Source organism: Sorghum bicolor, chromosome 3, assembly GCF_000003195.3.
Source record: "Sorghum bicolor cultivar BTx623 chromosome 3, Sorghum_bicolor_NCBIv3, whole genome shotgun sequence".
Taxonomy (NCBI): domain Eukaryota; kingdom Viridiplantae; phylum Streptophyta; class Magnoliopsida; order Poales; family Poaceae; genus Sorghum; species Sorghum bicolor.
In genome coordinates, this window is record NC_012872.2 from 4,860,738 (window position 1) to 4,873,273 (window position 12,536).

The 12,536-nt window shown below is 43.6% G+C and overlaps 2 protein-coding genes, 1 long non-coding RNA gene and 1 other non-coding gene across 6 annotated transcripts; 3 read left to right on the forward strand and 1 right to left on the reverse strand.

Annotated features, from left to right (window-relative positions):
• On the forward strand, window positions 1,695-5,228 carry LOC8078493. Of its 2 annotated transcripts, none has more exons than XM_021455974.1 (4): window positions 1,695-2,516; window positions 3,684-3,773; window positions 4,661-4,731; window positions 4,950-5,228. In XM_021455974.1, the coding sequence occupies exons 1-4, from the start codon at window positions 1,812-1,814 to the stop codon at window positions 5,101-5,103; spliced, it is 1,020 nt and encodes a 339-aa protein (XP_021311649.1). In that variant the 5' UTR covers window positions 1,695-1,811; the 3' UTR covers window positions 5,104-5,228. The 2 variants fall into 2 exon arrangements, with proteins under 2 accessions (XP_021311649.1, XP_002455119.1); XM_002455074.2 differs by having other exon boundaries at window positions 1,706-2,516; window positions 4,664-4,731.
• Window positions 5,233-5,304, forward strand: TRNAC-GCA. The gene has a single exon. It is a non-coding gene; the product is annotated as a tRNA-Cys (tRNA).
• LOC8078494 (uncharacterized protein At1g04910) lies at window positions 6,510-10,218 on the reverse strand. 2 transcript variants are annotated; one of them, XM_021456017.1, is made up of 8 exons: window positions 9,700-9,830; window positions 8,983-9,073; window positions 8,807-8,895; window positions 8,370-8,532; window positions 7,988-8,277; window positions 7,710-7,914; window positions 7,472-7,629; window positions 6,510-7,279 (listed from the first exon to the last, which is right to left on the reverse strand). In XM_021456017.1, exons 2-8 carry the CDS (start codon window positions 9,037-9,039, stop codon window positions 7,033-7,035), a joined length of 1,209 nt encoding a protein of 402 aa, XP_021311692.1. In that variant the 5' UTR covers window positions 9,040-9,073; window positions 9,700-9,830; the 3' UTR covers window positions 6,510-7,032. The 2 variants fall into 2 exon arrangements, with proteins under 2 accessions (XP_021311692.1, XP_002457274.2); XM_002457229.2 differs by having other exon boundaries at window positions 6,519-7,279; window positions 9,006-9,073; window positions 9,700-10,218.
• LOC110433586 lies at window positions 10,310-11,536 on the forward strand. Its single transcript, XR_002451068.1, has 2 exons — window positions 10,310-10,397; window positions 11,170-11,536. It is a non-coding gene; the product is annotated as an uncharacterized LOC110433586 (long non-coding RNA).

The following is a 12,536-nucleotide window of genomic DNA, read 5'->3' on the forward strand; positions in this document are numbered from 1 at the left end:
ATTCATTGCGTAGATCTACTCATGCGGAGTTCAACAAAATTAGATTTTCTATTTTATGTTTTTTCTATGATTTACTATGATTTTTCAAAGATTATATGAAAACAAATAGGAAAAAAAGAAAAAGTCGAAACCACGGTACTGTAGCAAAACCGCCATCAAAAACCGCCCGAGGGGTGATTTGAATGGTTTTAGATAGTTCAGGAGGCAAATTAGACTGTTTCATAGTTCGGGGAGTAAAGTAGACACCACCCCATAATTCAGGGGGTGATGTAGACTTTTTCCGGTTCCAAATACAGAGGCACTGAGAGGCAATGCAGATTGCTGTATGCCTGTATCTAGCAAGGTGTGAGGATAACAGGTGGAGCCATTTTTTTTTATCAAAAGTCTTTTCCCCCCGTTTTGCAAGCGGACGGATGCTCTTGATTGATATCTCCGTTCGCTGCAGCTAAACAGCAGCTGCAACTGCAAGCCTCCTCAATGGGCATTGTAGCAGCAGCAGAAGATGCTGCTGCAGCCGCTGTTCAGCTAGTAGGAGTCATGCATTTTCATTTTATTATTATCGTGGTTTTAATATTACTGTTGTTTGTTTTCTACAAACTTATTAATCAAATTTAAATGACTAAGTTTAACTTAGGATATACGAAGTAGTCCTCATAGTCAAAAGAGGGTATCCTGAGCAATTGGCTAATAGTGTTCATCAAGATACAGTGCCCATGACAACCCAATGTTGAATAGGCATGCAACCACACTATGTTGTCGGACAAGATACAGTGCCCTTGACAACCCAATGTTTTGAGAAGAATTGTATGCTTGTCCCCCTCCCTTAAACAATGGAAAAATTGTATTTTCTGGATCTATGCCTCTGTGCATTTGTAGCAGCTTTTAATGTTTTTCTGGCTACCTTAGAAATTCATTACAATATGTTTTATTTTCAGTTATCTCTAAAAGATCAATTCGTAGGTGTAATTGGATAACTCCCTGTACAAAGAATCTATTCTTTAGAGACCCTTGATTAGAGACTGGTGGAATAACTGACTCTAAAATTCATTTTTTTGTCGTGACTGCTGTAGTAGTGCTTAAATCCTAGGAGCTCGAACCAACGTTTGTTGAGGATTATCCTCTCTCTGTCCCTCTCCACCAAAATACAAACCGGGTTAATGGTTTTTTAGTGGTTGGCGGCGTCTATCAATAGTAAGATACATGTGGTGGTTTCATCAATTTTAAAATATGTCGGCTCAGTAGAAGTGCTCCTAAGAGTAGCATATGTGTACGTGTCCGTTGGTGTGAGTGTACAATACATGTATGGGTGCCAGTGCCAACGTAAAAAAGACACGCACCTGCCACATATTGGAAATGGCGGACCAAAGAAGAAAACAGAGTGGCATTTCCTTCAGCAACGAACATACTCGTTTGGACATAGTAGCGACGTTAGGTGAACAAACGTAACAATCGTCTTTTCGACTTTAGGTGAACAAACGGATCATCTTTTCGGTTTGAACCTTAGGGTGCATGTATGTAAAACGATTCATCGAGTTTCTACTCTGCTTTGACAACATTGCGCACACAAAGCGGAATTGAAGTAAACAATGCAGTTGTTGCTTACAGAAGTGATCACCTTTCATACCCTACATTTTTTGCTGACAATGTCGCATGGCATCCAAACTCTTGTCAAACCAGAGTTCATAGAAAACCATAAAAACACCTACTACTTACCTGCCCCCTTCATCAAAAAGACCAATACTACACCAGAACAAGGAGTATATATACATCACGCGCGTATCAGTTTCACAATGTGATCATCGCAACTAACAATGGGGTTCGGCGTGGTGTCCCTGCTCGACGCGGTGTTCCGGCGCGCGTTCACCTCCGCCGGCCTCCGCCCAGGCTCCGCCGTCGTCGACGCCGACGCCGGCACCACCGTCCACTTCTTGGCCCACCGCTCGCTCCTGCTTCCACCACCGACGACGACGACCGCGGAGGCGGAGGAGCAGAAGAAGCGGCCGGTGGTGGTGCTCGTGCACGGCTTCGGGCCGGGCCCCACGTGGCAGTGGGCGGCGCAGGTGGGCCCGCTCTCGCGGCACTTCGACCTGGTGGTGCCCACCCTGCTGTTCTTCGGCGCGTCCCGCACGCGCGCCCCGGCCGGCTCCGTCACCGAGGCCTCCCAGGCGGCCGCCGTCGCGGCGCTCCTCGCCGGGCGCCACCTCCCGGGCCTTCGGGTCGGCCGCCCGGCGGTGCACGTGGTGGGCGCCAGCTACGGCGGGATCGTCGCGTACCACCTGGCCCGCGCGCTGCAGCAGCACGGCGCCGGCGTGGCGCTGGGGAAGGTGGTGCTGTGCGACTCCGACGTGACCAAGGGGCCCGAGGACGACCGCGCCCTGGCGGCGAGGGGCGGCGTGGAGGAGGTGACGGAGCTGATGGTGCCCGCGGACACCAAGATGATGCGGCGGCTGACGGCGCTCTCCTTCCACCGCCCGCCCATGTACCTGCCCGAGTGCATCGCCCGCGACCTCCTCCGGGTACGTAATTACAGTACGTAACAGTGTCGTCCACCATATACCCCCACCACGTACCGTTGGTTACAGAAAATTGGAGGCCTAACTGTCGTTGCCGCTGCCAAAGTCGTTTGGTCCAGATAACTAATGAAAGCATATGTACTGCACTACTGTTTGCACTAACAACGACTCAATTAATTAAGGACGTTAATAATAATCTAGCATCCAACAACGACCGTGTTTCTGGTTATTAAGTCAAACATAGCTATTTTTGATCAATTATTTTGTAAAAAAGAAAAACCTTATAGTTCATAACATATGAATTATATATTATGATAGTGCTCTCTCTATTTCAAATTAAGGCCTTGTTTAGTTGACACTAAAAACCAACTTTTCAAGATTCTCCGTCACATAGAATCTTGCGGCATATTGCATGGAGTATTAAATATAAATGAAAACAAAAATTAATTGTATAGTTTGCCTGTAAATTGCGAGATGAATATTTTAAGCTTAGTTAGTCCATGATTAGACAATATTTGGCAAATAAAAACAAAAATGCTACAACACCCGAAATAAAAAATTTTTGAAAATTGAACAAGGCATAATTATAAGTTGTTTTGATTTTTTTGGTACGTCTATTTACTATATATATAGACAATGTCTAGATATATAGGAAATAAATATACCAAAAAAATTAAAATAACTTATAATTTCGAACCGGGGAGTATTTCTTATAGTGAACCACATATAGAACTCATGTTGGTAAAGCCAGCCTATATAACAAAAATAGTTGGTCTCTTTTGCACTTTACTCCACTTGCTGCATTTTCTAGCCTTAATAAAGAGCTAAATGTGTATGAGCGATCACTAAACTTATCAAGGGATGTCATTTATGCCCATAAATTTTTAAAAATATATTTTAGATTGCTAAACTTGTGAAGCAGTGCACTTAAAATGACCTACGATGCACTATATAGCAAGTTTAGTGACCCGAAATGTATTTTCATGGTTCATGGACCTAAGTGGCATTGCTTGATAAGCTTAGGGTCCGCTCATGCATTTAACCCAAACGTCAATTACTCTCACTGCTAATTTTGGAGATAAGAACAAAAGATCAAGTTTATTTCCACGTAGCTGAAATGAAGCAAGCTATTGAATACTCTGCAAAATAATATTGCATTGCTATATACAGAAATCCATGGAGGGTCAGAGACAGGAGAAGATTGAGCTCATCAAAGGGATGACCACCGCGGAAGGCTCCCAGCTTACTCCTCTGCCTCAGGTATGATCTACATTAATCATTAATGCAACACCACAAGCACAAGAGTTCACGCATATATAACTTCCATAACAACATAGAAACGTTATAATTAATCATTAATTATTAGAAAGGAAAGTGGATAGCCAAAACTTGGTTCCAGAATGTAGGTCCATTTAGTGGCATCCGAAGTCAAAGTGAAATTTCTCCGGCTTAAAAATCATGTTTAAAGCCGCCACGAGGTAGTCTTCAAATCCCTACAACCGTCTCTGCCTCGTCTACTTCACAGCTGCAAAGAGACATGTCGACTTTGGAGCTGCCGTCTTCGACCTCACAAGCGCTACATAGCTGATCTTTGGTGCAATTTGTTTGTAATGAATTAAACCGAACCCTTTTTGTAACTTTGACATTTAGGCGCTATGCGCCCTCCGTTACACCGGCTTGCCGGAATCAATGGAAAATCATTCAGGTGGGATCTCTCCCCTCCGGTGAATCTTTCAAAAAAAAAACAACAAACTCTACAACATCAAAAGCTTTATTAAATCCATCATGAAATATGTTTTGATGTTTCAAAGTCAGAGAAGATTAACTTAGTACTCCCCTCATTCCAAATTGTGAGTCGTTTCGTCTTTTCTAGCTATATTGCTTTTGCTATACACCTAAATATATATTATGACTAAGTACATAGTAAAAACTATACATCTAGAAAAAAAACAAGAACAACTTACAATTTGAAATGGGAGGGGGTACAAAACTATAGCAACCAATGGTTATGCCACTATTTTAGCTCATTACACAATACATACATAGAAGTTAAACATGGTTCTTGGCCAAACTAACAAAGAATCAACTCGCATATCCCTAATTACTCGGGTCAATTAGACACTTTCTTTATACAATAAAACATTCAGCAGGAGATGTTGATCATCTGGGGAGAGTTCGACCAGATTTTCCCTCTGGAGAAAGCATACAAAGTGAAAGAGTAAGTTTCTAACTTTCTATTCTGTACTTCTTTTTTTGAGGAACCTTCTATTCTGTACTTGGAGTAGTAAAAGAAAAATCAGTAATGCATGGGCTAGTGCTCCATCTTTAGAGTTTGTTCTTTATTCAAACTTTTGAGTGACTTCACGGTTGACTGAGTGAGTGAGATGAAATATATGAATTTATTTAAGATTAACTGGATGGAATGCACACTTGCAGGAAGCTCGGGGAGAAGGCCACGGTGAAGGTGATCCCAAACTCAGGGCACCTGCCGTCGCAGGAGGAACCCAAGCTCTTCAACCGCGTCCTCCTCGAGTTCCTGCTGCAGCCATCCATCTCCAACGGCAGCGCCGCCGCAGTAGCTGAGAAATAGAATAGCTTTGGTGTCTTGGGTTCGACGTTGTGTGTCATACATGGCCTGGTAAATGGTAATCTGTCTTATCTTAAGTTGCGTTTGGAACGCTCTAGTATTCAAATAAACTCGACTCCTTCATTTCATCGTGGGTCCATAGCTCAGTGGTAGAGCATTTGACTGCAGATCAAGAGGTCACCGGTTCGAACCCGGTTGGGCCCTCCTCTATAATTTTTTTTAAAAAAAAATCAAATAAAATCATGTCATTTACTCTTTTTTTTTCTTGTTGGTATAGAAAAACTACTTTGTCCCCACTCATATACAACAGCTACTGCTAGGTGGAAGTCAAATACGACAAGAATTAAATGAATCACGACATCCTCAACGTTAAAAGAACAAGGCACTCGTTCTCAAAGGAACAGGTTAACTAACATGAAAACTAATACGTCCACGTGCTTCTTTGGGACCTCGTTCTCTCCTCCATTATTATTGCAAGGACTCAATGGCTGGTGTCAATTACATCCTCCTCTCAAAGACTCACCTATTATGCTTGTTTTGTGATCCTCGAGCCAATGGCATGTCAGTGCTAAAAACAATCATGTCATTGTGTGTTGGAGCATGCTAAGATTAATTTACCTACAGGTTAATGAGCATATACCTAAATGTTGATGTGAACGTAGAAAGATATGATCAACAACACTTCATCAATTGTAAATTATGAGAAACTTTACATCTACCAAACTATAGAGATCCACTAAAGCTTGTGTCCTAGTTTATTTTGACATTTCCAATAACATGAAACCGAATTTCTAAACAAAATGAAATCGATTTTCCTGGTGTACTTTATATGCAGCTGCAATAAATAAAACCACTTTGGCTACGCCAAACCTTGGCCTTGTTTAGTTCACTCTGAAAATAAAAAAAAAATTCAAGATTCCCCATCACATTGAATCTTGCGGCATATGCATGAAGTATTAAATATAGATGAAAACAAAAACTAATTGCACAGTTTGTCTGTAAATCGTGAGACGAATCTTTTAAGTCTTTCTCCATGATTAGACAATGTTTATCAAATAAAAATGAAAGTGCTAATCCAAAATTTTTTGGGATCTAAACAAGGCCCGAACACCGCCACGCCCACCGTTGCAGAACTTGCACGGGAAAAAGCAAATTGCTATTGCTCATCAGAAGACTCGTAGAATCATTGTCACGCTCACGCCAAACGCCAAACGAGAGCATTAAAAGATTGCAAAATTGCAAAGCATATTCCTTTCTGGTGCTACGTACAGAACTGCCAAATGGTCTATGCCATTTGTTGAGACGGGGCGTGCAAGCCAAGTCGGAATCAGCCGACCCTCGTATCTACAGACCAACGGCAACAACCACGTCGACAGTTTCTATATATCATAAGCATTAAAATCCATGGATGCCATGTCGGAACCAAAACAGTTGCTCGATAGCCATCATTTGATCCCTCAAGGATAATGTTTTGTCAGAAATTATAATTGTGAATCTTGAATGATAACTTACTAGTACAAGAAACTTCAAGGAAAAAAAAATGAACTCCTACTTGCACATGAACAGAGATAGAGCTACTGCTCCCTGGAAGAACTAAAAACTGGAGCAGTAAAAGGGCGAGTGGGGAACAATGGAATGAAAAAACTGACAGGTAAACAAAATGGTTACAACAACTATGACAGATGGTAGAGAAGGAGCAGACTGGATGCACGGGCGGCATCTCTTCTTTCTGAACCCAGAGGTTTTCAGCTTCTTTTTCTGCTTTATTCTGTAAGGAAATCTGGCTGTAGGCATTTGATCTGTGAACCTGCATGTACTTGTGGTAAATGCTTACTAAGCAGAGAGGGCCTTTGGTCAGCTGTACAGAAGTGATTGGTGTTGACGAACACACAGTGTGCTATAAGGTTTAGGCGCCATTATTAGGAAGCGTTGTCAGGAAATGTCTCTTAGTCCCCCGTTGGAGCCAAGGCATTCTTGAGGATTAGCATAGAAATAGTCCTCTTCCTTGGGCTGGCCAGGGATGACCTTTCTTTCTGTAGGTTGGCCCATGCGGCTCTTGTGTGCCTCCTTCACTGCGTCTGAGAATTCGTCCCAAGATAGAGCACCTCCTTGGAAAAGGTCCAAGAGCTCAACAAGCTTCTTTCTGTCCAAACCAATGGTCTTATGGAAACCCATATACCTGAAATAGATCAGCAATGATGTTTACAACCATAGCAGCGGTAGATTTGAACTTGTGAAGGCAACATTTTTTTTCTCACAAGCAATTCAAAATTAACATAAGCTATATACTTCTATTGTCTAGTAGTAATGATTAATGTACAATATGATAAATATACAGGTAAGGTTCCGATCAGAATCCAAAGATGCAGACCTGCGGTGACCTTCAACAACCCTTGCCATATTTCCATCATAGCTGGGAATGAAAATATCACTTGCTAGAGAAACCATGTAATCCAGTGCTGCCATCTGGGTTGAATGGTTCTGGAATGGTCGCAATTCATCAGGAGATAAAATTTTCTCCTTCCTTACCTAATATAGAATAGAACTGAGCAAGTAAGCATCCAAGTAAAAGATCTCCAGAATGTTTAAATGAATAGAAAGGTGCTCACTAGTTTAGGGTAAGCATCCTTGAGCACCGCCAAACGCCTTTCACCACCATAGATTTCACCAGAAGCAATGTATATCAGCGTATCCTTTGTGAACCCTAGGGCTTTAAGCACTAGAGTAATTTCCTCTGGTGTGAGGGGGCAAAGTCCCTGAAGCCTCTTCACTTCAGAATCGATCTCTTTTTCTTTCCACCATGGATAAGCATATCTATAGTACAAACATGATTAGTTTATACCTAGTGAAGCATCACAGTAGCACAAAGAATTAGTAGTACACAAACCTCATTTTAGTGAGCTCCTCAGTTTCTTTAGTTGAGCAGCCATGTGTGCAGCCTGAAAAGGAGAGCATGTCCATTTCATAGCGCAAGTGAAGCACAACAAATTGCCCACTCCTCTGGAGAGTGGAGATAAGCTTTCTGCCAAGGGCCTCAATCTGTGGGGTGAATTTCAAAGCCTCAAAGTTTACACGGCAACGCAGCATCTGGAGCTGAATAGGAAGGCCATTGTTTGCAAGGCGAGCGTCTGATTTATCAAAATGGATTACTTTGTGCTTCCTTGCAAGAGGTAATATCTGCAAAATATGTGCTTTCAGATCACTTGCATCACTCTATCGATGCTGCTAAATGCAGCTTACACTCTGCAGTACGAAAGATTGAATATTACCCGCTTTAGATAGTATGTTTCATTTGACCAGCTGACAGGAGGCATTGAGTATAGTTTCTTCTTAGTTCTTAACTGGAGTTTCAAAGGCAGCTCTTTAACTATCATCAGCTCATCTCTCAAGGAATTAATAAAGTGGTCCACGTCAAAAATATCTCCAAAATCACTGCAAAATCAAAACAACAAACTAATTCGGAAGGAGCAGAAAACAGAAGAACTACCTCTGATTTAGTAGCATTTCTACGCACACAAATCCTAGTTTGTTCCAAAATACATAAGAGGAATGCACTTCATAATACACAAGAGAAATACATAAGAGGAATGCACTTCATAACACACAAGATCATATATGCCACGTTTAATTGGTTTCCTTAAGCAAAAGATAAACAGCTGATTGGACATGTAAAACATTGGTCTCATACTCTCATGGGAAATCATACCTTGGGTCAGCCCAAAACGACCTTTTATCCAGTTCAGGGACCACAAGTGTTAGATTTAGATGGCGAGCTATAGTCACCATATCACATATCTGCAGCATACCATTTCATGTAAACTTTCAGCAAGAATGAAGAACGAACAGCAGCACTGGTTCGCAGCATGAAACCAGGTGACAAACCAGCACGAAGTTGAGGTACGAACCCCGGCTCGCATTTGATTGAGGCCCCCATTGCATGTCACCAGTAGGTAGCCATTGCTTTTGTAAATTCCTGTACAAAGTAACAGCATAACCCAATCAGTCCTAGAGCCAACAGGAACAGGAGGGCTGAGACAACAAGATACGCCAATTGGCGCCTTAGTGGTGTGTTACTAGAAGGATGCGGCCTGATCGCCACATGTCTTAAGCAACAGAATTATACTCATATCTTTTTGTTAAGGAACGACTTATACTCAATCTTGAATGTATCAAAAAAGGAGTCCCCTGATCACTATATGGTATAGGAATAACAGAGGTTCTTCAAATCATCGGGATAAGCTCTAAATATAGCATATGCAAGATAGGGATGAAGACCTGGAAGCCACATTTTTGTCAAGTTCACAACGACGCCCCCTTTTGACCTACCGAAAGATAAACATACTATTCATGTGCCATATGAAGCAAGGAATCACGAATTCAGAGCGTCCGCACCGCCGGTGAGACCCGAGATCCCCAAACGGGCGAAAAAAATCACCCTGAAACCGCTAATTTAGTAATTTGAGCCCACGATGGAGCCGGATCGTCCGTCCCGGGAATGCGGCTACGCAACTGCCGCATTCGACTCGGCCAGCACCCAAATCGGGGGCCCTCGAGCTTTCCCCCTAGATCACCGCTACGAAGGAAGGCGAGGGCACTCACTCTTGGGCACGAGCGCCGGCGGCGATAGCCTCGCCGCGGCGCCGTCCTCGCCGGCGAGCGCGGCGAGCCCGGCCGCGGCGGCGCCGCCGCCGCCTTTCCCGCCCCCACCGCCGCCGCAGTCGGCGACTACCCGCGGGCGGAAGAGCCCGGCGATGGAGGCGACCTGCACGACCGCCGTCCACACGACGGCGCTAGCCACCGCCCGCATGGCCCACCGCCACGCCCGCCTCCGCCGGGCCCCGCCGCCGCCGACGGCCACCATCCCTGGCGGCCGCGGCCTCCAGCTACCTACCTCCCAATTAGTACCGCCCCCTAGCTGCAGCAGCAGCGGCAGCAGGAGGAGGAGGAGGAGGAAGAGAGGGGAGGGGGAGCGGCCGAGCAGAGGGCAGTGGGAAGGGTCGGTCAGGGAGGGGAAGCGACGGTGTTTATGCGAAGGGGGGCCGCCCCGATCAGCCAAGCTTTTGGGTGATGAGTGCGTAGTTTAATGCGGAATCGGCATCGGGCGTCGCGGTGAGGTGAGGTGGGGCTGGACTGCTGGACTCTCTGCTACAGCGACGACTGCAAGTGCAGGAGGAGCCGAGGAAGAAGAAACCGAGGAGTAATGGAACGGAGGGGGAAGGGACGCCGGAGCCGCGGCTGCGTGTGCGTGCGTGCGGCGGTAGGCACGACGTGGGCATTTGGCGCAACCACGGTGGGTGGTAAGTCGAAACTCGCAAGCTTCGCCCTCAAACACGGCGATTAATAAATTATTAATTAATAATCAGCTAATTTATCAGATGGCTCCTATAGCTCTGCCATTACTGAGGAGTGAAAGGTACTCCTGGCCTCCATAATGCCCCTGCTCATCGGTCTTCGAACTGCGATACATAAGTACAAACTGTGGGTTTATTTTTACATAGAATATATGTTTGGACGTGTCATCTGTTGTCTTATAACACGTTTTGAAAATCAAACCTTGTACCTAGATGCACGCTTTTTTTTTGTTTTGTTTTTTTGTTTTTTTGCTAAAGACTATATGCACTTATAAAGGAGTCATGAGTTCGGGTCATGGTTAGACAATAAACTAATTTAGACCCTTATTTTTAATTCTATTACTACAACTCTTAGCAAAATGCTTATGTTCAAGGAAGTGGAGGGACCGACTTGAGAGATTGACGAGGATGAATATTCGAAAAGACAAATTTTCACTTTTTGATATTAGGTATATATATAGATAGATATAGATATAGTGATCTTAACAAAAAAAAAGATATAGATATAAAATAGCTATAGATATAGATAATATTACTCCGTCTGTCCAAAGAAAATACATGGGAGTGTCTGTCAATGCTCACTTTCATAGGCACAAAACACTGTTGATATAGTAGATAGTTGCAGCAAAAATCTATATTGTGTAATAAATATAGATCAACAGTGGATTTTATTTCTTAATAAATATATGAGGCACAAATATTAATATTATTTTTATAGGTCTAGTGTATGGAATGCAAGATGTACATTCTTTTTGGACCATGGAGCACGTTATTACTGTTTATACAACTAGAGTGTGCAAGCACCAAGCAGGGACTGAGCTGACACCAGATGACCAGATTCGTATGATAGTAACAGTTGGCATAACAAACTGGACCTTGCAGCCTACTACTAGCTAGTTGTATGTACCTACTCCTTCTAAACGGTATGACTAGCTAGAGTGTAGCAATACGCCAAGCTCGGTGCAGGAATTGGGTTGTTACTTGTATGAATAATGAATTGTGGTGCAGCTTTTCTTTCACTGTCAAGGTTGCATTGCATGCAGTTTTTGGATACTGTATATGATAACTCAAACCATACTTCTGTTGCGGAGAGAAAGAGATAAGAGACGGGGTCTTAAACTACCACATATAGCTAAGAGTTGAATTAGATTAAAAATACACATCAGTGACGCCACGTATAGATAGGAGTATATATATATATATAACTAGAGGCTGTGTACGCTAGGATCATGTGGCCTGATGATCATCATCAGAGCCAGCGCTTCAGCAGTAAACAAGTGCCAAAATGTGCCTCGTGATGGAAGAGGAGGGAGCTGGCATCCGATCCCCAGGCTCAGCATCAGAAGCTTCGTATATATTGCTTGTCCCGTAATCCTCCCTTCGATCTTGCTCATCATCTAGGGATGTGATGCGAGGTTGCATCTACAAGTCACTGTCCCAGTCTGCTTCTTGACTTGTTGGCTGTTGCTGCTCTCAAAATTATGATAAAAACGCTTGCCCGTGGACCGTGCCGCCGGCGAGCTCTTGGCCTCACGTCTGGACATCTGGTCTTGGTCTATGCGTGATTTTGCAGCCAATGCAATAATGCCCAGCAGGCATCAGCACATCCGGAAGAGCGGGTGGTAGCGACGGGACGGGAAATTAACACGCAACCGCTGGAGGTGGACGTGCCTGCAGCTGCAGCCTGCTGGACGCGGAATGGGCTGCCCGTGAAGGACACGCCGGCAGGACGGCTTAGATTGGTCAGGTCAAATGTTCTTTTCACGAAAATCTGCGGTAACAACGATCACGGAAACAGTGTGCTTTATTTTTTATATATACGGACGTGCTTTTTTATTTTCTTTTTTTTTTAAATATTTATTAGGCCCTCTTTGGCATGCTTTTTGTAGGAGCTTCTCCACCAACTTTTTAGTTTGTGGTTGATTTTCTGTTTGTATACTTCTGTACTCTTTGTTTATTCTCATCAATAAAGCTCTGTAGGGGCTAAGGTCCCTCCAGTTTCATCAAAAAAGAAAAGAAAGCTCAAGCCCTGAAGAGGGCCTTATTTGACTTTCGTACGATAACAAGCCAATGACTTTCATATTT